Consider the following 20,603-nt stretch of genomic DNA (forward strand, 5'->3'; position numbering starts at 1 on the left):
CACACTTCATCTACAATAGCAACTTTAAAGTCTCGGATCTTAAAAAATAGGATAAGAAACATATTAAATAATATTTTATATCCACTTTTACAGCTTAAAGGCAAAAAATCTTTATAATTAATAATCTTAATATTATTCAAATAAAATATTATAATCAAATTCTTTCGGGAATGGAGTTTCGAGAAAAACCCAACTAATTAGAGTCATATGAACATATTTTTTAGAAGTATAATAAAATAAATATATACATTTTTAAGAATTCCCAAATTCACGCAAATTTATTTACAAATTTATCAAAAAAATTACAGCATTTCGGGCACTTTGTTAGAAAATCTGGATTCGAGTTTGGATTAGCCAAGACAAAATTTAAACGCACCCGCTTCAAAACATCCGAAGACCGCTCTTCGACTTCTTTGAAATTTAGCTCAGGATGGTTCTCAATTACGTCGAGAATAATCTGATAGAGAACTGTTTCCGTGGGGATGTGGTACTTCAACAGATGCCACAACCCCTCTCTGATGATTTCCATAAAATGTTGGGTTAATTTCACAATTATCATGAACATTTCGGGCTCGAGGTGCTCGGACATGCATATGATTAGATTTTCAAAGCTCTCCGAACTGATAATGTGTTCTTTGAGTGCAGAGCCATAATCTTCCAAGTTTATGGCTTCGCCTTTGACTCGGATTGTGGTCAGGTCTAGGGGTGAATTGCTGGCCTCACTGGGTTCCTGAATCCTCTTCCTTTTGCTGCTGAAAAGTTTATCGAGCTCATATCTCGGAGGCACTTCATTGGCGCTGCGTATGAGATTCACTCTGCCCTCAATACGTTCAGATTCCTCGGCTATTTTGTCGAAGTGTTTTCTAAAAATATATATTCAGAGCTAGATGAGCTCTTAAATCATGATAAATTTGTTTAAAGCTTACTTTACATGATTTCCCAGAATCCTGCGATAAGCTTTTTCATTGCGCATTTCGAATGCCAGGCGGGAGTTGGTGACAGCGTGTGTAAACACAACTAGAGATGTGGACATTTCACCTTCAACTGCGCTTGTTTGTCCCTCACGAAGAAGCTTTATGAATATATTAAACAATTAAATATGTATCTATATATTTATACTCAAACGTCCGTACCAATAGGGAATAGAGCATCCAATCGACAGAGCAATATTTCTCCAGATGCATAAAGGGTATAGTAAAAGCATTCAAGTCGAAATAAAAGCGTTCGTGGCGTTTACTAGGATTTATCGAGGATTCCTTTAGGGATTCCGGTGTTATGCAGCGATCTAGGCCCATTGGCAACAGACGGGAAGAGATCGGTTCTGGGAGAAGGTAGCTTTTCAGCTCAACCTGACCATCGATCAGTTTGTAAACCCCTCGGTAAGGCGTCACCATAATGCCGGCTCGCAGACGAACTGAAGTCACAAACGAATCCCAGTTTTCGAAGAAGTCATGTTGAGTCACATATACCATACAGCACCGCAGGTTGCTGCAGTAATTACCAGATGTGTCTTCTGGGAAAGTAATGAATAGGTAAAATAAGCATTTATCAAGTGTGATACTAGGACCTGCTTTGTTCCGCCAACTTGGCATCTGTGACATCATCCACAATCATCACAAAGAAGAGGGATGAGAGGGACTGGCCATTTGTGTATTTTCCTAGAAAGTATCGTTATCTCTTGCTGGAAAACACAAATAGTTTATATGTACTATATTGACTTACGTTGATCCCAAATCCTATTAAAGAATTTGGAATAAATCGGTAAATGGATGGAGCTCCGTAGGTTTGGGTGGTCTTGGAACTCTGCGATTTTGGATTTTAGTATTGCAGACTGACTATGGGACAATCTGAGGGATCCCTAGGGTAAACTTTTGCGGTGGTTGATGTCATCAAAACTACTTACAGATCCCAAGTTATATCGTCGCCGTGGCTTAGAATCTCGGCGAATATCTGCTGCACTTCCCTGACCGTAGGAACAACAATGTCCTCCTTGCCATTTGAGGAACTCATTTTTGCCAAAGAAACTTTGGCTCACTCCTCCGTGTATTGTTAATGCGTATCAACTATTGCATATTGCAGATGGTAGTTGCAATGCATTGCGTTTATCGATAGCTGTGTATCTTAAAAATGTTTAATCCTTTCAAATAACCTAATTTTGAAGAGCTTTGTGGAGTATAACCATCATCTTTTGGTGCAAGTTATTTATTATTTTTATGTTTTCTCCAAAGCGCCTGTCAAAGTCGTTTGGTTAAAAGCAGCCAATATCTGCGGGCAAGGTATATCGATATTTCAATATCATATTTAAACGAGGCGCGCAGATGTTTCGGAAAATCCCTCAAAGCTTTCAAAAATAAATATATAGATATATATATATATATATATATTTCCATTCTAAAGATAAACTTATCCTTAAGTTTTATTAAATATATTATATTGTTACATATTTTTAGAAATATGGTAGTAACCCACACACTTTGGGCATTTTGTCAAGAGATCTAGCCGAGAATTGGGGCAGATTGAAGCAAAATAGTATCGAACCCGCCTCAAAATATCCGAAGACTGCTCTTCAATCTTTTTAGTATTTAAGTCGGAATGGCGTTTCAAGATACACACAATGATCCGGTACATAATTGTCTCTGTGGGGAAATGATATTTCAACAACTGGTACAATTCCTCCCGAGTATTTTCGACAAATGTTTGGGTGAGCTTAACAATAAGCTTAAGCATTTCCGGTTCCAAGTTGTTAGACAAGCTAGAGATCAGGTCGTCAAAACTCTCTCTATTCAAAATATGTTCCTTTAAAGCAGAATCAAAGTCCTCCAGTTTAATACATTCTTTACTTTCTTTTTTTGAGGAACGACCTTTGACCTTTGATTTAGGTTTAAACATGTTGTCCAGCTCACTTTTAGAAGGCACTTCATTGGCGCTGCGTATCAAATCCACTTTACCCTCAATGCGTTTGGACTCCTCAGAGATTTTATCAAAAACTCTTCTGTAAATATTTTCAGAATTTAGAATATTAAAGTAAAATGCATATTACTTATATATACTTAAGTTCGTTGCCCAGGACATTGCGATATGATTGTTCTTTAATCATATCCAATGCCAGCTGGAGGTTTTTAGTAGTGTGAGTAAATAAAAGTAGGGAATCGGAGAGTTCGCTCGCATCAGAGGATTTCTGGCCTTCGCGCTGGCTCTGAAGTAAAGGAGAATACTTAGTCAAATAAAAGAATAACTACTAATCGCGCTTACCAAGAGAAGATATAGTATTCTGTCGCACGAACAAATCCTCCATTCCATCACTTTATGAACTATAGATATGCCACTGAGAAGTCCAACTTGGTATACGCCTTTCTTTATATTTCCAGCCTGACTAGTACTTGTAGAAGCAGCTACGCAGAGCTTCGACGTAGGGAGCACATCAAGAACTCTAATCTTATCTGCTGAACCACCATGACTAGGACATTTGGTAGCTGCTGCCAAGGACTTTGGCGTTATGCAGCGATCTTGGCCGGTTGGTAGAACGGTGTTGCTACGTTCCCAAATATAATACGTTTTAAGCTCCACCTGACCATCGATCAGCTTGTAGACCCCCCGAAACGGAGTGACCATGTATCCCTTGGGCAAACGCGTCGATTTCACAAACTTGTCCCAGTCCTCGAAGGATTCGTACTGAGTTACATATACCATGCAGCACTCCTGGCTGCTAAAGTTTCTCCCAGTGTTGTCGTCTGAAAAAGTGGTAGGGATTACAGAAAATAAGCTTGAAATACATATGTAGAACCTATTATTACCTACGCAACGACGGCAACGGAAAACCGGATAAAGGGACCAAGATCTGCTTTCCTCGGCCTCTTTGGGATCCGAGATGTTATCGACAATCATCACAAAAAATAAGGCTGAAAGGGATTGGCCATTGTTGAACTGTCCTGATAGTTGGAAATGATTGATTAATTGAGCACTGCATACTGCAAGATTTTAGTATATTATCTTACGTTGCATCCATATGGATTTAAAAAAGCCTGGATTATAATAGCAATAAGGTAAACTACGTGACTTTTCTTGAGGATCTTCGAAATCCTTGACCTTTTTTTTTAGAATTTCTGCCTGGTTCTCGGAGTATCTAAGGACCACAACGACATGTTGAGATAAACAAATAAGTACAAATTCCAATAAAGATACTTACAGATCCCAAGTGATATCGTCGCCGTGACATAGGAGTTCTGCAAACATTTGCTGCACTTCCCTGACTGTCGGAGTCTCGCACTCTGTGTTTTTCGGTGCACTCATCTTTTTCCAAAAAGTCTTTGTTCTAAAAGCTTTTATTGCTTGTTGCATGTTGCAGATGGAAGTTCCATGCACCATGCTTATCGATAGTCGATAGCTATTTTTTATTTATAAACAAGCTTCAATGGCTATTAATGGGTTAGCTATCTGAAAAATGATTACGAATGTACAAATATTTTAAATTCTGATTTGTAAACTATCATAACTTATAACTTATCGATATATTTATTGTAGTGCAATATTGCAACTATCGGCAAAAACGACAACAATATTGCAGAGCATAGTTACGCACCATTTTTCATCAGTCTGGCAACGCCGATGCAAGGAGCTTCAAGTCCAGAAAAATCAATGAAACTGATGTTTTTAATATCAATAATCAAACAAAATCAATTGTAATGATAAAAACATCGATCGTTGCCAAACAACATCGGAGTTTCCTTCAAAGGCGTTTCAGGTGTGACCAGCTGCACCGGAGGCAGAATCCCGTTCATTTTCCCAAAGAGTTTCAGTGTTTTAATCGCAAACGGTCACTCTGTTTAAAAAGAAGGAAAAGGCGGACGCGCTGCCGTGTTGCTCCCGTTGAAAATGTTTAAAAAATACAACTAAAAGGGCATTGTCAACGAAAAATAGCCGGGAAAAAACCAAGAGGTGCCTTTTGAATTAAAAAGTGTTAAATGTAGACAAACTCCTCATTATAAATGTAGTTCACAAGCGAGCGGTGTTTTTTCGGTGTGTGGCGGTGGTTTTTATTTGTTTTCGGTGAAAAATTCAAAAAACCTGGCACTCAAGTACACAATTTAGCCAAAAAAATAAGTAAGCCATATGTTTCAACAAATTTAAAGTGCAAAAAGGCGTCATTAGGGCGAGAAAAGAGCTGCAAAGAGAAAAATCCAGGCCCAGCATCCTTCAGCCTGCTTCTTCTTCTTCGTCATCCTTTGCATTCCTTTTCGCCTGCCGTCGTGTACGTGTATGTCTGTGTGTGTATGTGCGTGCGTCGCAGTCTCTCTTAGAAAATTGTGTTAAATAAATTTATTCAAGCTGCCAATAACAAAAATTGATGCCAAAAAAGCAACAAATTCGAACAGCTAGCGTGTGTGTTGAATTAGCACTCTCTCCCTCTCGCTCGGTGCCTCGCTCCAACTTCGCTCTAATAACTGTTACCTAAAGATGTGTGCGTGTGCTCTTACCTCTTTTTGGCAATTAATTGATAAATAAGTAAAAATTTAACGTGAACCATTTTTTTGTCTCTCTGCAAGGATAAACCAATTTGATGTGCCAACCAAGGAGGACGCAGCACAGCAACCGCCAATCAGGTAAAAATCAAATGTTTATCAATAAATTTAAGAAACTAATTGAGCCAGCAGCGGCAGCACTTGGGTTTTATCTCTCTGGCTTCTCCCAATTGGCACTTGACGCCTTTTTTGTTGCTTCTTATCAGCATCTCATTGTTGTTGCCACGGTGTCCGCCCCCGCGCTCTCTCTCGCACGCCACACCACTCTCGCTCTCGCTCTCTCCCGGTATCCAAGTGTGTGCTTGTGGAATTTTTTCTTATGCGCTCTTTATTCATCGCCTTTAACTTGGCCAGCCGTCTTGCGTTGTTGTTTCTTTTCGTATTTACTGTAGGTAGCGTTGTTGTCTGCTCTTCTTTTTCTGCGTTTTTTGTTGCTATTTTTTTGCATGTCTCTGTCGCCGTGGCTGGGGGCTGACCTTGAACAAGTTCAGGCACAGTGGCACGCATGCCTGCTCGCCTGTTTGCCTCTTCGCCCGCTTCCCTTTCCGGCTCCTGCGCCTTTTTTGCAGCGCCCTGGCCTTGGCCGGCTCCACTGTACCGCCCGCGCCGCCGCCACGCTGCATCTCCCTCTAGAACGCGCGACAATATTCATTTTGACAGTAGAAATTCCCATAGCTGGTTTTCCCAAGTTATAAAGCGTTTGAGCGATTTATTTCCGCAATACATAGAATTAAATTATTAAGATTGAGATAAAAAAAAACAATGTTAAACTCTATAGGAAATGAAAAAAAATAATTACAGTGCATGCTCGAAACAAAATAATATTGAATTTTACATTTTTTGTCATTCATTTTAATTATTTTAAGAACTTTAGCAAATTACCTATATTAAACAAATAAATTTTACAAAAGGAAGCCCTTTGTTATTCAACAATTATTTAAATAATAATACATTATCAAAAAATAAAATATAAATATAATTCACATTTTCTGTGGCCATATAATCAAATAACCTTTCTGAACTCAGAAATTCATAATTTCAATTGTCATTTCTCTGTACTGCTTTGATTTATTTATTGTGTGACACCTATACTGACAATATCAATATAAAAATTTCACAGTATCAATTTGTTCTGACGCCCTAAATAAGTCAAATCACATGCTCCGCGGAATTTAAAGCTCTATTTTTTAATTGTTTGGAGCAGCCTCCGCGCGAAGCTCGCTCTTTAGCATTCTCTAAATAAATTTCTCTGGCTGACGATATATTAGCAAACTTTTCAAAACACTGAAACAAATTAAAAGTTAATTAAGACAATAAAAATATTATAATATTAGTCGTTTAAAATATAAAATAAATATTTGGCATTGAGTTATAAAAAAAAACTACTTCTTAAGGTTATAAGTCAAGATAAACTTTGTTTATTTTATAATAAATTTGAAGTGATATTTAATTGGTTTCTGTGCTACCTTTCATTGCCTCCGTTTTCTTTGTTTATTTGTTTGCGTATCCTCATTTCTTACTTCTATTCGCCACCTTTTGGGCCTTATGGCCCACTGATAACTGACGGTGCACGAAGCGTTGGACGTTAGGCCGTTTACGGTGCGCGGTGTTGCTTTTATTGGTCCGTACATCGACCCCGGGAGACCGGGAGTCTCACCGTCGACGTCACGTCAACGTCAGCGGCTTAAGTTGTTTTAGCTTTCTCTTTTACTCCCGCTCGAATTTCCGATCCCAGTGAAATTTATATGTGTTTGCGAAGTGTGTTATCTTAAAAGCACATAAAATTTGCCAACAAAAACACAATTTGAATTATTATGGGACTAGTTTTAATTTCCATATAAAGACTTTACAGTCTATGAATATTGTATTTATATTTGTATTCAGTTTCTCTTTCTGTGGGGAACAAAGTTCCAGTTTTAAAATAGTCTAAATTTTAAAACCTAAGCAAATAATGGCAAGTTCTCATATGTGACTCATTTAATAAAAGAATCTTAAATAATATTGATTATTGAATATCAGATAAACCTTTCCTTTAATATAAGAAAGAAAGATTACTTTCTAATTTAAATTCTTTATTCGAAATAATGCAAAAAATTAATTATTTGTCATTAATGATCCGCAATGCAATCTAATCTTCTAGCACCTAAAAATAATAGACAAAAATTGATTTTATTTTGAGATTATTTGTCATGTGACACTGTCATGCCACAGTTTAAACTTCAAAATATTAATCAAGTTAAAGTCCAGTCACTTAATTGATTGTTTGAATCTTTAGGTATCAATACAAATTGTTATTGTCTTATTGAGAGAAATGGCAACATATAGAGAATACATGGTTGTTTATATGAATTATAAATATTCTGCAAATGTTTATAGATTTCGATTTTGCACATGTGTACTTGAAATTCCAAGTTAAGCGTTCGACCGCTGGAATATAAACAAACAAAAATGCGTTTCTCAATTAAACGAAAATGAGAAGCGCTCTCCACCTCACAAAGCAGACAAAATGTTTTATATATATTGTATCTGTTCGGGGGGCGAAGCTTATGTTTGGAATTTATTTATTGCCCGTGTAAATTATAAAAACCGGGCATGTGTGCCGAAATTTTGCATTGTAGAAGGTTTTCGGTTCATTTTGTTACTACTGCATTTCTATAAATTAGGTCGTATATATTTCTGCATTGCAATTTACCGACTATATAGAGGAATTCTAAAGAAGCACTTTGTTTACTTTCAAGGCAATGCAGTTTCCAGAGTTCCCAAACGATTCCATCAGCAACTTTTCAAGACCAGCAAAGAGTTCAGATATCAATTTGCAACAAATTCAAGCTAAATTTTTATCAGCAAAAAAAAATTTGCATTAATAAACGACACAAGAAATGTGAGAACATACGTATGTTATGCACCATTAAATAAACATAAATTTACTTGAGCACTTTATTTTCACTTGAACTCTGTAAACCCGAAGAAAAGTGAGTCACGATTTGAAATATTTTTTATTAAGTATTCCGCAATATCTTCACTCAATTTGTTTTGTTTCAGTTAATTCTCACTCTTTATTCAAATTCGTAAAAATATCGGTGTATATAAGTGGGATATTCCTTTATTAAAATGTTTTGTATTTTCTGGTTGAGTTAAGCCTCGTTCCTTGCCCCGATAAATATGATGGGAGTGCGTGCTGAGAACTCGTTTTCGCCGTTTTTTCCAGGGTTCATCGCTGGACTTTGGCCTGTGAAAATGTAAACAAAAGGCGCGTAATTAAATTTTCATACGCAGCTAAGGAAAATGTATTTATAAATTATTTAGCGTGCGAGAGAGTGACCAACCCCGAAGGCAGGCTATAAAGTGGCCAGGGCCCGTTCCGTTCTCAACCTGGGTGTGTCCTCGCTCCTCTATTTTTTTGCATTTTTATTTCCCTGTTTCACGGTTCCTATCCCCGCTGGCTTTTTTAATTGGCAATCGGCGGCGCCCGCTGGCTTGTCACTCAGTCAGTTTGTCCTTCAATCAAGCCGAATGCATTTGTCTCCGCTCTGTCATCCGACCGCCAACCCAACACCCCCACCCACTATGTATGATCCCTCTTCGGGTGCTTTGAGTAATAATGCTCTTTATGACTTCAGGGTCCCCGTTCAGAGAACTTCCTTGCAAAGGCACATAGTTGTGTGTATTCGAAGTCCGCAGCCGCAGGCTTTGTGAGAAAGGGTTAATTATGGCTTTGCGGTGGCTGTACACTGGCGAAAAATACCCAGAACCAGCATCTCCTTACGCAGGGTAAAAAATCATTATCTTATCATGGAGCCCTTTTACTCATAAGTTGTTAATACATTTCCAGTGAAGCCATATCGAAAACAACTTCCACATCTCATGATTTAAATATTGCAATAAAAAATAATTATATGCATAAGTTCCTTGTTTCATTTTGAGATATGAAAAACACATCTATCGGAAAGGGAAATGGGAACAAGGCCATGTGGATAATGAAGTCATAAGAAAGCTTCGCAAACCTTTAGGTCATAAAAGATATGTTATATATTGCTGATATTACTCATTTCTGTGCAATATGCAATCTTTGTTTGGCAACAAGCTGGGATTCGCTTAAGAATTTCTATCTCAGAATAATAAAAAGATAATACTAAATGTTGCATGTTTCTCTGAGTGATTGGCCAACGCCCAGGCTAAAGCCGCAGGACGTAAGATAGTGCTCGTAAATCCTGAGAAGGAGGCGGATAAACCTTCAGAGGCTCGGGCAGATTGCATCCGCATCCGGTGCCTGGGATGTCCAACATGTTTGCAACTTAAATTGCAACTTGGATTGCAATTGCATGCACGTTGCACCCACATTCGCTTAAATATCTGTCTGGCATCGTTATTTAGCATTGCCCCGCAATTTGTTGGCCACGTGAGAGAGAGGGAGAGAGAGTGCGTGCTGTCGCAGTGGCAATGGAAATGAAAATGGGAAAAGTTTGCTGTTTTACCCACAGAACAGTACCGCACAGCACCGCACCGCAAAATGTTGTACCATAGTCTAGGCGAAGGAAACTCCCTCTGTCTGTTGGCCCAGCATGTTGTAATTGCGGCATGTTGGCAGCATAAAACTTGTCTGGGTTTCCCCTATTCCTCCCACACACTACATACATATATATAAATATATTATTTTTTTGCCAGTCTGCGGAACTCCTTCAAGCCGCTGCCAGCTCCGCTGACTCACATTTTTCGACATCTGGGACAGGGCGAGTTTTCCCGAGGTTCTCAGCTGGAATGCACTCAGGGAATCGGAAGTTATGTTTAAGAAGGAATTGAATTTATAAAAAAAGGGTTTTGTTTTATAAGCCCTTGGGTATGCATATGATTGATTTATAGTTTTCAAAGTATACAACAAAATATAAATCTCTTGATTATGACCGTGCCATGAGGGTGATTTGTTTGCAGTGTTTCTGCTTGTGGCATGTGTGAGCATAGCACTGTGCAGCCCTACATACTTACGTAAATATATGTAAGTAAACACACGGATGGCTACATTTGCCAGCTATCAACATGTGAGGGACATTTGTCTACCCCGACGGCGGGGGCCCTAATGCTGAATGCTTGAGCTCTTGACTTGACTCCCTTTTGACGGCGGCGACAGGATGCCAAGTGGCGAATGCAACGCTCTCCGGGCTCTTGAGATTCCGTCGGATTATAGTGACACATATATACTAAGATCTCCAGCTGCGGACATTCCCTGCTTCAGTTCCCCGGAATCTGGCATAAACAGTGCGGGTCTATTGTCATATTATAAAACTGAGAAAATTTCAAGCAATTATATATCGTTTTTCCCATATGCAAATTATCTTTGTTTGCTGTTTCTATAAATTTTGATTAAAACTAGCTACTACCCTTAGAATAAATGCGTAAGAATACGAAACATAAATCTTTTTAAGACTACAGTTAAAGTTGTTAAAGAATATGGTAGGATTTATATTATTAACTTTTATTGTAGATTTAACTTTACAACTAAAGTTATGATTATCTAGTGACATAAAGTCGGGTGGCGCAAAGTCTAGTGACATAAAGACTCCAAAGAAACAAGAAAAAACTCTAGTTAATCTTTTCCTCAAGACTGAAGATAATATTCTTTATGGTTTTCGTAACATTTTTTTATATTTAACTGTCCTAAGTTGTGACTATTACTAAAAAAATAATGAAATAAAGCGCCCAAGAAAAGTTACAAAACAGAAAAATGGTTAGTTAGGACTGAGCTCTTTAAGTTTATTTATTTTCTAAGTTAATTTAAAGTTGAATTCCATTCTAAAATCATTAACATTTACTTAAGATTGATGGAATTTTAATGGGGAACTACAAATAATAAATCATTTATTTATAACTATTACCAGACTGAAAGCACTATTGCGAAACAAAGTGGATGCGATTTTAAGTTGCACTTACTTAACGTCACAAACCAGTTTAGGAGTCATCGACAAACTCAACTCAAGCTGTGTTTCCTGAAAGCTGCTCAGCTAAAACCTATTTCCACACTTTCGATTAAACAACTCTTAGTTAGACGTACTTACACGTAATTCCCAAACCAACTGGCTCATTGACTGAAAATTGGAATTGCAATTTTCTGCACTCATGTTTAGCTTGTTGTTTGTTTTCAAGTTGCTGGTTATTGTGTGTGGCGATTCGCTTTGTTGCTAATTACGAGCCGTATTTAAGTGCTGCCTTGAAATAAGTTCGAGTTATATGAGGGCGTAAATTAGTTATTATTTGTTTGCCTTGCACTTGAGTAGCCAAGAAATATCTTAGTGTACTTAAGGTGTCATTTATAATTCAATGAAATTTATAAAAGGTTACGAAGCAAGTTATTGACTATAAATAAGAGTTGGTTTGTAAACGCCTGCCAGAAAACTTTAAAGCGATTTAAGCCCATGTAAAACCCTGCCTAAAAGCACACTACAAATCATTGGTCTTGGACTAGGACTATTACCTTCCACAAACATCGAAATGCAGCAATGAACCCTGAATTTACATATTCCCCGCTATTTCCACCGCAGTACTGTGTATAAATATTGCACCCTGATTCCTGCCCGAATTGATGGCAATTACCACAAGACCCTCTCGGATATCAGTAGTGCACGTGAAAGTTGCCTTTCTCGTTGCATTGTGTGCTGGCTGGCTGGCTGGCCGAGTGAGAGACAACATGACAGGCATTCACAAAGTGTTTTTGGGCAGCAGCCAAGTTTTCGCCGTGCCAACCGGCTGCCATTCTGAATGAAATGAAAACAATTCCTCCTCTGGCGGCGGCCTGCAACTAATCAAAGCCCAGATACCCGATAAACAATAGAAGAATAGCCTGCCCAGAGCTGTCGATGTTTTTGTTGCCCATTCAGACCACGATAAAATTTAACCTTCGACTTGAAAAAGTTGTTCGGCATTGCTGTTGGCATTTTATCGACTGCAAAATGCCATCGCTGGCACCCATCCCAATACCCAACACCCTATCCCATCCCCTATTCTATATACTATTATAGACGGAGTCTAGGCTTATTTTCGTAGAGTTCACGAGAGGTGTGAACACACAGTAATGGCCGCAAAGGTGAGGCATCTAAGGAATGTTTGCACAGACAGGCACCATGGGTAACCATCTTTATCGACTCGCCCTCTGGGAGTGTTTATTCACTGTAATTATATATCGTAAGCAAATATTTGCCAGCCAATCGGAAGGTATTACTATCCAAATATGTTACCGTTTTCGAGGTCAATCCTGTAATTTTTAAATCATACAAAGAAATGGGTGCAAATCAATAATAAAATGATTATACAATGTTAGTATAGCTTTGGGTATACAGTAATAACGATATTGACAAAAGAAGATGGCCATATTATTTGTATATGTATAAGGAATATCCACAAAAATGTCAAAAAGAAGTTATATATTTATCATAGGCAAAATCGTTTGCCTAGTTTTAGCTCTAAAATAGTATTTCTTGACTGGAATGTACTTAATTAATTTTACCAGAACCCGTCTGCTATAAAGTACACCATGCTCCAGGGCAAAGGGCAATCAAGTAATTGATGAAGCCGCCGAGTAATTGAATTCTTATCATGCCTAGAAGTGTCACGAAATGCAGGCCAGTTTATTTATAAGTCCGACAAAGATGGGTAACCCACAGATAATTATCACAATTATTAATTAGAGGTCAATGTGAGCTGCCTACTTGGAGTTTATTGCTGTTCATTGAAAGTGGTTGAGTAAAATGTATTCGTCAGCTTTAGAAATCAAAGTGCAATGTTTTTATACCCTTGCAGGGTATTATAATTTCAGTCAGAAGTTTGCAACGCAGTGAAGGAGACGTTTCCGACCCTATAAAGTATATATATTCTTGTTCAGCATCAACAGCCGAGTCGATCTAGCCATGTCCGTCTGTCCGTCTGTCCGTCTGTCTGTCTGTCCGTCTGTCTGTTTCTACGCAAACTAGTCCCTCAGTTTTAAAGCTATCTGAATGAAACTTTGCATATAGTCTTCTATATGCTCTCACTGCTATATATGTCAGAACGGGCCGGATCGGACGACTATATCATATAGCTGCCATACAAATGTTCGATATATTTGTAGAAAAAAAATTATAACTTTGCTGTTTTTCAACATTTTTGCACCATTTTATAGATATGGCTTTTTTATATTATTTTAGAATTTTGGTAAGAATTTTATGAAAATCGGACGACTATATGATATAGCTGCCATAGGAACGATCGAGAAATAAATAGGAAAAAAAATTATAGCTTCCTTGTTTTTTATCGTATGTTTATCTACTCTGAGATATAAGCTTTTTTTATTATTCTAGAAATTTGGTATAAATTTCATAAAAATCGGACAACTATATCATATAGCTGCCATAGGAGCGATCGGTAGATGTAGGGAAAATGTAAGGCTGGGAATGTAAAACTGTAACTTGCAAACTGTAAACATAATAAGTATAGATAAAATGTAATGAAACTTTGCTTTGTGAGTGTTTTCAGCATTTAAATCTATATTATAAACATCGAAACCAATCTGCAAGGGTATACAAACTTCGGCTTGCCGAAGTTAGCTTCATTTCTTGTTTTCATTAATATTTGAAATTTTTTTAGGAAAATTCAATTATTGCCCATCAAGAAACAAGTCTAGTTACTTTCACTGAGGGCACATGCCATTTGATAACAAATCCGTAACATGAAAATGGTGTTTCCTAAAAAATATGTATCACGAAAAACAATTTCTTTTGTTAATTATTAAATAGAGGGAAAACCATCTGCAAATTTCTACATATTAAAAAAAAAAAAACCTACACATACTTTTTAATCGCTGCCATCAAATGTCGTGACCGTTGGCAGTCAATTACTGGTGAATCAACCCTCGAAACCGGGCCTGCAGGCAAACTTCATTTTGCATTGCACATTGGCCTTGGTCTGGCCTAAAGCCCAAAGCAGAAGTTGTCGTCAGTTCTTTCGTTTTTGGCCAAGTCTGCAGGTCCCGCAGTTAGGAAAGGTCATAGCTTCGATTGTAATTAGTTTTTGCATATCTTGAGGCCGTCGCATCCGGCAAATTCGCTTCTTTTCACCCCTGAAAAATTGTACTTCAAACTTCCAACCCCCCTACTTCTATATTTGGCTAAAACAGGACGAGCTTTGCGTGCTACCATAGACCATTAACGACCAGGCCGTTACAGTCCTTTTACATTAACCATGCCCGTAGAAAGCTATTGACTCTGGCGGGGAATTTACATGAAAATAAAAAGTTTATAGCGTTTCGTGTTGTCCGCCCCGTTTCGGCCTCGAATTTATTTGTGACGCTCTCGTCGGCAATCATAAAATATTTAAATGCAACTAATATAGGGCGGAACAGGACAGAAACCAGACCATCTGTCATTAATAAACCAATATATCTTATCGGAAATTTATAAAACTCACGTGGCTAATCTAATCGGGCGTGCTGTTGCAGACATGAGAATTGTAAGTCCCCTGGTATTCAATAAAATGATAATCTTTCATTCGTTGCATTTCACTCTCCTATATTTCATGGTATCTTTGGTGCATTTTGTTCGACATAAAGGCAGTATGTGATTGTGGAACACCTCGAACAGAGGTCTAATAAAGTACTGACTTTATTCTGTCGCGTTAATTTAATACTAGTGCTTGAATTTAACCTCAAAACAAAATACTTTAAGATATGAGTTTGCATATAAAAGGTAATCATTTTATTTACCTCTATGTAGAACCTTATGTAAAGCCTCTACGTGACAGTGACTTTCAGTGTTTTCCTTTCGATTTTGACTTTTGTCTGGCGCATTATATACATGTACCCAAGTGCCTCATCCGGTTGCCTTTTATAAATATTAAATACGAACTGCACACCTGTACTCGTATCGCAATGGGCAAACCATATAAAATTTATTAGAGAGTATCTTATTATTCAATTAATTATTATGACACAATATAATTTTGGGTTTGGTTTGCACTCGGGAAAGGTTTGCCGATAGAAATAAACTCATTTGCTAAAAACTGATAACTTATCGTTATGTTTCTTTCACAAATGAAGTTTGCCAAGCTGCCTAAAAAGCTCTTCAAAATATATTGATTGATTAGAAAATGCAATCCATACCATAAATAATTAAAATTTCACTTACCTCTTTGTAGTTTTTGAATTTACCGTAAATCACTTAATTGGTCAACTGACTCGAATTCGATACCAAAATCATTTCAACGCGTTCGATTATCGGTTACGTATAACTATCCGCTATTTGCCAATTAGTTCTTATCTTTATGACAACTGTGTTTTACAAATTGTGCTAGGTTAGCTACTCGAATTAAAAAATACAACTATTAAGTGCCTGCCTTTATGTGTTTTGATAAGCCCCTAATCAGTTGTCCAAACTTAGTCATACGGAGATTCTCTTGTCATTAAACTTTTAAACATTTCTAGGAATTATTTTATTAACAAATCAACTATATTTTCTATTAGCTTTAATCTCTGGTTTCGCGACCAATAAATCGATAAAGTCACCTTATCTTGGGCGCTGGTTCAGTGCGAGGATACTTGGTTAGTACACTTGGGGACATTTTCAGTTCGGCGGGGGAAGCGCTCGGAATTCATCAGGTGTGTGAATGAATTATGGCAGGTGCGTTGCGATGGCATGACGTCAGTTCAGTGAACTTGACCCAGAGCAATGCTGCTCTTCGCTTAACCCGTTCAAACCGGCTGGCCACTTAGAAAATTGTCCACATGTCGTGCCAATCAATTACCCTAATGGCCCAGCCATTATCACCGTGATGGTGATAAGCTTATTTAATTTCTAGCCACACTCACTAACTGTTTTTTATTACCACATTTCCTTTGCAGCCACTTGGATCCGGAGTTAAATGGCCAAGACACGCAGAAAACGCTTCCGTCTGAGCTGCCCGGATATAGAGTTAGACCCAATTAGAAGAAGCCGCTAGGATGGACAAGCGATCGCTGTGCCTGCTGATCATCTGCCTGAACGTCTGCCTGGTCATCTGGCTGGTCAGTGTGCAGCAGGTGACGCTGCTGGAGTCGGAGGTCGATTTCGCCGGGATCAGCAGCACCCTCCATCCGCCTACGAGTGCCAACAGAGGAGGAGTAGCAGCAGCAGCAGCAGCAGGTGCGGCAGCGGGAACAGCTGGAGGATTCGTACGAACCCGGGGTAGCCGGAGCAAACCAAACCAAATACCATACCAGCCTAGTCGCACACTTAGTCTTAACGATAGCCTAGTTAGCAATACATTCGAGCGCCCGGCCACACCCTGGCCGACGACATCCCGAACGCCCGCTTCTCCGGGCCAGAGCACCCACCTGATGGACATGCCCAATTTCGAATACAAGATCAATCAGCCAGCCTGTGATAAGGACGTTAAGGCTCTGGTCCTGATTCACTCGGCCATTGACAACGCGGAGAAGCGGAAACTCATCCGAGGAACGTGGGCGAATCGCACTTACATAAATCAAACGCCGCTCCGGGTGATGTTCCTGGTCGGAGCCGTCTCCGATAAGTATGTCCCCTCATGGCAGAAGTATATCGAGTGGGAGAACAAGTATTATGGGGACATGATCCAGGGCAACTTCCTTGACGCCTACCGCAACATGACCTACAAGCATGTGATGGCCCTTAAGTGGTTCACCGAGAACTGTGCACACGCACAGCTGCTGGTCAAGGTGGACGACGACGTGTTTGTGAACACTCCGCAACTGGTCAGATACATAAAGGATCCCACGTTCCCGGAGCATGCGCTCCTGGCGCAGCCGGACTTGTTGCTCTGCCGATTGGTCAAGGAGTCGAGGGTCAAGCGAAGCTATCGGGTGAGTCCTATTGTAAAAATATGCTTTCGGGGTTGCGCCTTCACTGAGTTTATTAAAAAATTGAGTTTTGTAGCTTTTGCTAAAAAGAAATGCAATGATATAGACCACCTGGCATGTTTCACATCGAAAGAATCTATTCCAATCGATAGCCAACATCTGTGGAAGCAAAACCCCTTGAAAATTCGTTTTAATTAATGCCGCCTTACTAATTAAAATTCATTCCTTTGCAGTCCAAGTGGCGGGTGACCTACAAGGAGTACCCCCACCGCTTTTACCCGCACTACTGTCCCGGCATGGCCATCGTGTACGCCTCGGATGTCGTTCGTCGCCTGTATAAGGCGGCCCAGAAGGCCAAATACTTCTGGGTGGACGATGTGCTCGTCACGGGCATACTGGCTGAGGAGACGGGCACAAAGATCACCTCGATGGATCACTATCTGGAGAGCAAAGACGTTTGGCAGCTCCTCGAGGGAGCGACCGACCTAGATGACCCGCCCTTCCTCTTCACCAACCATGCCGTCACCCCCGAGGAGGTCTTTGGCATTTGGCAGATGGCAATGGAGCGCGAGCGCAGTTCAAAGCAAAGCAAATCCCCTAAAGCACCCGCCTTCTCAACCGCATCAGCATCCTCTTCCACTTCCAACACCGTCGTGTCGGCGGTACTCAGTGCGAATATATCGGAGGCGCAGACGAGCTCCGGCCACAGCTAGTTTGACTGGCAACTCAATGGATTACGTTTAGTTTCTTTGGCTGTTCAGTTTTAGGGTTTCGTTAAGCTTAGATTTTTATTTTGTAGTTATCCATAATGTTAACTGATTACTGATAGGTAGCATTTTTTGTAGGGACGAACACAACGGAACATTGCGAGTCAAGTGAACCACCAACCACCTGCCTACAATCATTTGTATCATATGGAACCGTAACTAATCTAAGCATTATTCTGATAGTCATGTATGTACATCCAATGCGAATCGCTCACCAATAAAAAAAACCAAGAGAGAACCAGAACACCAACAACCAACAGAAACACCAACACCAAACTCCAACAGCAGCAGCAATAACAAATGATGGAATCGAGACGAGCAACCGCAGCATAGGTTAACCTTAAGCACAACTCTTAAACGTAAGACAACTACCATAGTACTTAATTGAGGAGACGACGTAGGGACAGAAGGCTAGGCTAAATAGAGCGCGCGCTGACAAACTGAGGACTCGAGGTTTTTTTTGATCGTAGTAATGAATATATAGGCAGGCAATATAACCAAACCAAAAAAATATTGAATTCGGACAAGTGTTTAGCCCAAAAGCGAAGCGAGTATTTACTGAAATATACGTAGGAACAAATATGCGGCGGAAGGCTTTCGCGCTTATATGATATTTACCTAATTCTCTTTATTTTGTATTGTAATTTACTGCGCCAAGTGTATTTTGTAGCTAATCCATCTCTATGTACCCTTTTGATTCTAGTAATTCCAGTAACGCCAAAAGATCTGCAGAGACGGCAAACACATTTATACGGATAAATTTAATTAAATTAGAGAATAACATAAGTGGGAACAGTAAAGGCAGGAACGTTAACACGAAATATCAAACGGAAAGTAGGGAACGAGTCCGAGCATACGCTAAAAAAACGATGAACAAGAACGAAAAGAGTAACAAATGAAATTTATAAATGTCTAATGAAATTAATTCAATGTTCAAGTTTGTCAGAAATTATATGAAAATTATTTCCAAATACAAATTGCAAACGAAATTGGAGTGTTGTGTATATTTTTGGGTTTCTGTGGGATTTTAAAATACTGTAAACGTTTTTTAGAATTATTAATTAAAGTAATTAAAATTTAAATAATATTAAACGGTTCTCAGTCCAAACTGTGCTCACTCAACCGATTCCACACTGTTCTCACTCAACAGGTTCCACACGCAAAAGAGTGAAAGAGACAAGCATAGTACCCAACCAAGTTTCATACCAATCAGCTTGTGTCTGAAATTATCATTCAAAACTTGGCGGTTCGTTTAAAATATATCATTGAAAACGAACTTTTGTGAATAATTTAAGGCTTTTCAATTCCTACGTAGGTGTAGTACGTGCCTATGTCATATTTGCACTTGACCAGGACACACCCGCAGCTCGGCTAATTCAACTGTTTGCCATGTAAATAATTCAATGCGCGCCCGGAAAAGGAGACCCACTGCAGCAGCTGCGTTCAAGGACTCTAAAATCGGCACCACAAATAGCAAAGCACTTGAATTTAATTCGAAAGCGCCACGTTGGACGACAGAGTCGAATTCCGTTGAATTCACATTCGAGGGCCACTTATTCGGGGCTAAGAGGGTCTGTGTGATAGAGATAATCATGGAGGGTGTAGAGCTGTCCTGCTGACAAGTAATTGTTTTTATTCCCACGGAAGGACCCGACCCTACCCTCCTGTGCGATGACGTGTCTGGCGGGCCAGCCAATTGTTGCATTACAGCGGTAACTATAGTCGGGCTCTGATTAGTCGCTTTCCCTGGCAGCTCAGTATTTCTTGGCAGGTCGGTTGGTGCGGTCACAGGTTCAACTTTGGTGTCCATTAAGTATTGAGTACATCGAGTACAGCGACGGCTAGAACTCCACACTCATGGCAGCAATGGGTTCGGTAAGTGCTTGAATTGTAACTACGAAGTCAAAAGCGGGACCTTTGTAAGGAATTATTCATCATTGATTGGCTTAACACTGGAACTTGCGCATAAGTAATGGGGATCGAGATAATGGGTGGATTGTTAAGGGTTCTGGAAGTGCTCTATGGTGTTAAAAAACCAGTTGATAGTCGGTGTTTCGTCTTAAGATCAGAAAAGTAATTCGTTTTATTAGGCAAAAGTATACATTTGGCCTTGACAAAAAAGAAGCTGACATCCATAAACCGATAATTCTATATCCTAGCATTTTAAAATTGGATTAAATCGAATTGTAAATCAATCCTAATTGAACCAAGTAACATTTTAATTTCGAATATACACGACTTTTGGCATTCATTTGCTTTTTGGCCATCAGTATATTCAAGGTTTAGATAAGTCAAAATATGAACAATGAATCTTTACTTGAAATATATTATAACATATATTTTAAATTAAAACTCAATTGAGAAAACGAGATTATTTGTATATAATATCCAATAAAAAATTTATCCTTTAATATACATATTTATAAATTTAATAATTAAAAAAATTAATGAATCTCATTTATATAGAAATTCGTCAAATAAATGCTA

General features: G+C 38.9%; 3 protein-coding genes across 15 annotated transcripts; 1 reads left to right on the plus strand and 2 right to left on the minus strand.

Moving 5' to 3' along the window:
- Positions 1-245: 245 nt before the first annotated feature.
- On the minus strand, positions 246-2,091 carry LOC108078976 (uncharacterized). 5 transcript variants are annotated; one of them, XM_017173145.3, is made up of 6 exons: positions 1,904-2,090; positions 1,723-1,847; positions 1,572-1,658; positions 1,134-1,513; positions 927-1,072; positions 246-863 (listed from the first exon to the last, which is right to left on the minus strand). In XM_017173145.3, exons 1-6 carry the CDS (start codon positions 2,008-2,010, stop codon positions 269-271), a joined length of 1,440 nt encoding a protein of 479 aa, XP_017028634.1. In that variant the 5' UTR covers positions 2,011-2,090; the 3' UTR covers positions 246-268. The 5 variants fall into 5 exon arrangements, with proteins under 5 accessions (XP_017028634.1, XP_041631369.1, XP_070141961.1 ...); XM_017173148.3 differs by having other exon boundaries at positions 695-863; positions 932-1,072; XM_041775435.2 differs by lacking the exon at positions 1,572-1,658 and having other exon boundaries at positions 1,904-2,091.
- A 288-nt stretch (positions 2,092-2,379) lies between these two features.
- LOC108078975 (uncharacterized) lies at positions 2,380-4,383 on the minus strand. 3 transcript variants are annotated; one of them, XM_017173144.3, is made up of 6 exons: positions 4,187-4,361; positions 3,996-4,123; positions 3,795-3,929; positions 3,253-3,731; positions 3,051-3,196; positions 2,380-2,992 (listed from the first exon to the last, which is right to left on the minus strand). In XM_017173144.3, the coding sequence occupies exons 1-6, from the start codon at positions 4,336-4,338 to the stop codon at positions 2,437-2,439; spliced, it is 1,596 nt and encodes a 531-aa protein (XP_017028633.2). In that variant the 5' UTR covers positions 4,339-4,361; the 3' UTR covers positions 2,380-2,436. The 3 variants fall into 3 exon arrangements, with proteins under 3 accessions (XP_017028633.2, XP_070141208.1, XP_070141209.1); XM_070285107.1 differs by lacking the exons at positions 3,996-4,123; positions 4,187-4,361 and having other exon boundaries at positions 3,799-3,929; XM_070285108.1 differs by lacking the exons at positions 2,380-2,992; positions 3,051-3,196 and having other exon boundaries at positions 3,538-3,731; positions 3,799-3,929; positions 4,187-4,383.
- Positions 4,384-4,819: 436 nt separating this feature from the next.
- Positions 4,820-19,105, plus strand: LOC108078877 (beta-1,3-galactosyltransferase brn). Of its 7 annotated transcripts, none has more exons than XM_017173003.3 (4): positions 4,820-4,935; positions 5,544-5,600; positions 16,378-17,352; positions 17,583-19,105. In XM_017173003.3, the coding sequence occupies exons 3-4, from the start codon at positions 16,477-16,479 to the stop codon at positions 18,060-18,062; spliced, it is 1,356 nt and encodes a 451-aa protein (XP_017028492.1). In that variant the 5' UTR covers positions 4,820-4,935; positions 5,544-5,600; positions 16,378-16,476; the 3' UTR covers positions 18,063-19,105. The 7 variants fall into 7 exon arrangements, with proteins under 7 accessions (XP_017028492.1, XP_017028491.1, XP_070141213.1 ...); XM_017173002.3 differs by lacking the exon at positions 4,820-4,935 and adding an exon at positions 4,955-5,100; XM_070285112.1 differs by lacking the exons at positions 4,820-4,935; positions 5,544-5,600 and adding an exon at positions 4,970-5,100.
- Positions 19,106-20,603: the final 1,498 nt, after the last annotated feature.

The sequence above is a fragment of the Drosophila kikkawai genome, chromosome 3L, assembly GCF_030179895.1.
Source record: "Drosophila kikkawai strain 14028-0561.14 chromosome 3L, DkikHiC1v2, whole genome shotgun sequence".
Classification (NCBI taxonomy): Eukaryota; Metazoa; Arthropoda; class Insecta; order Diptera; family Drosophilidae; genus Drosophila; species Drosophila kikkawai.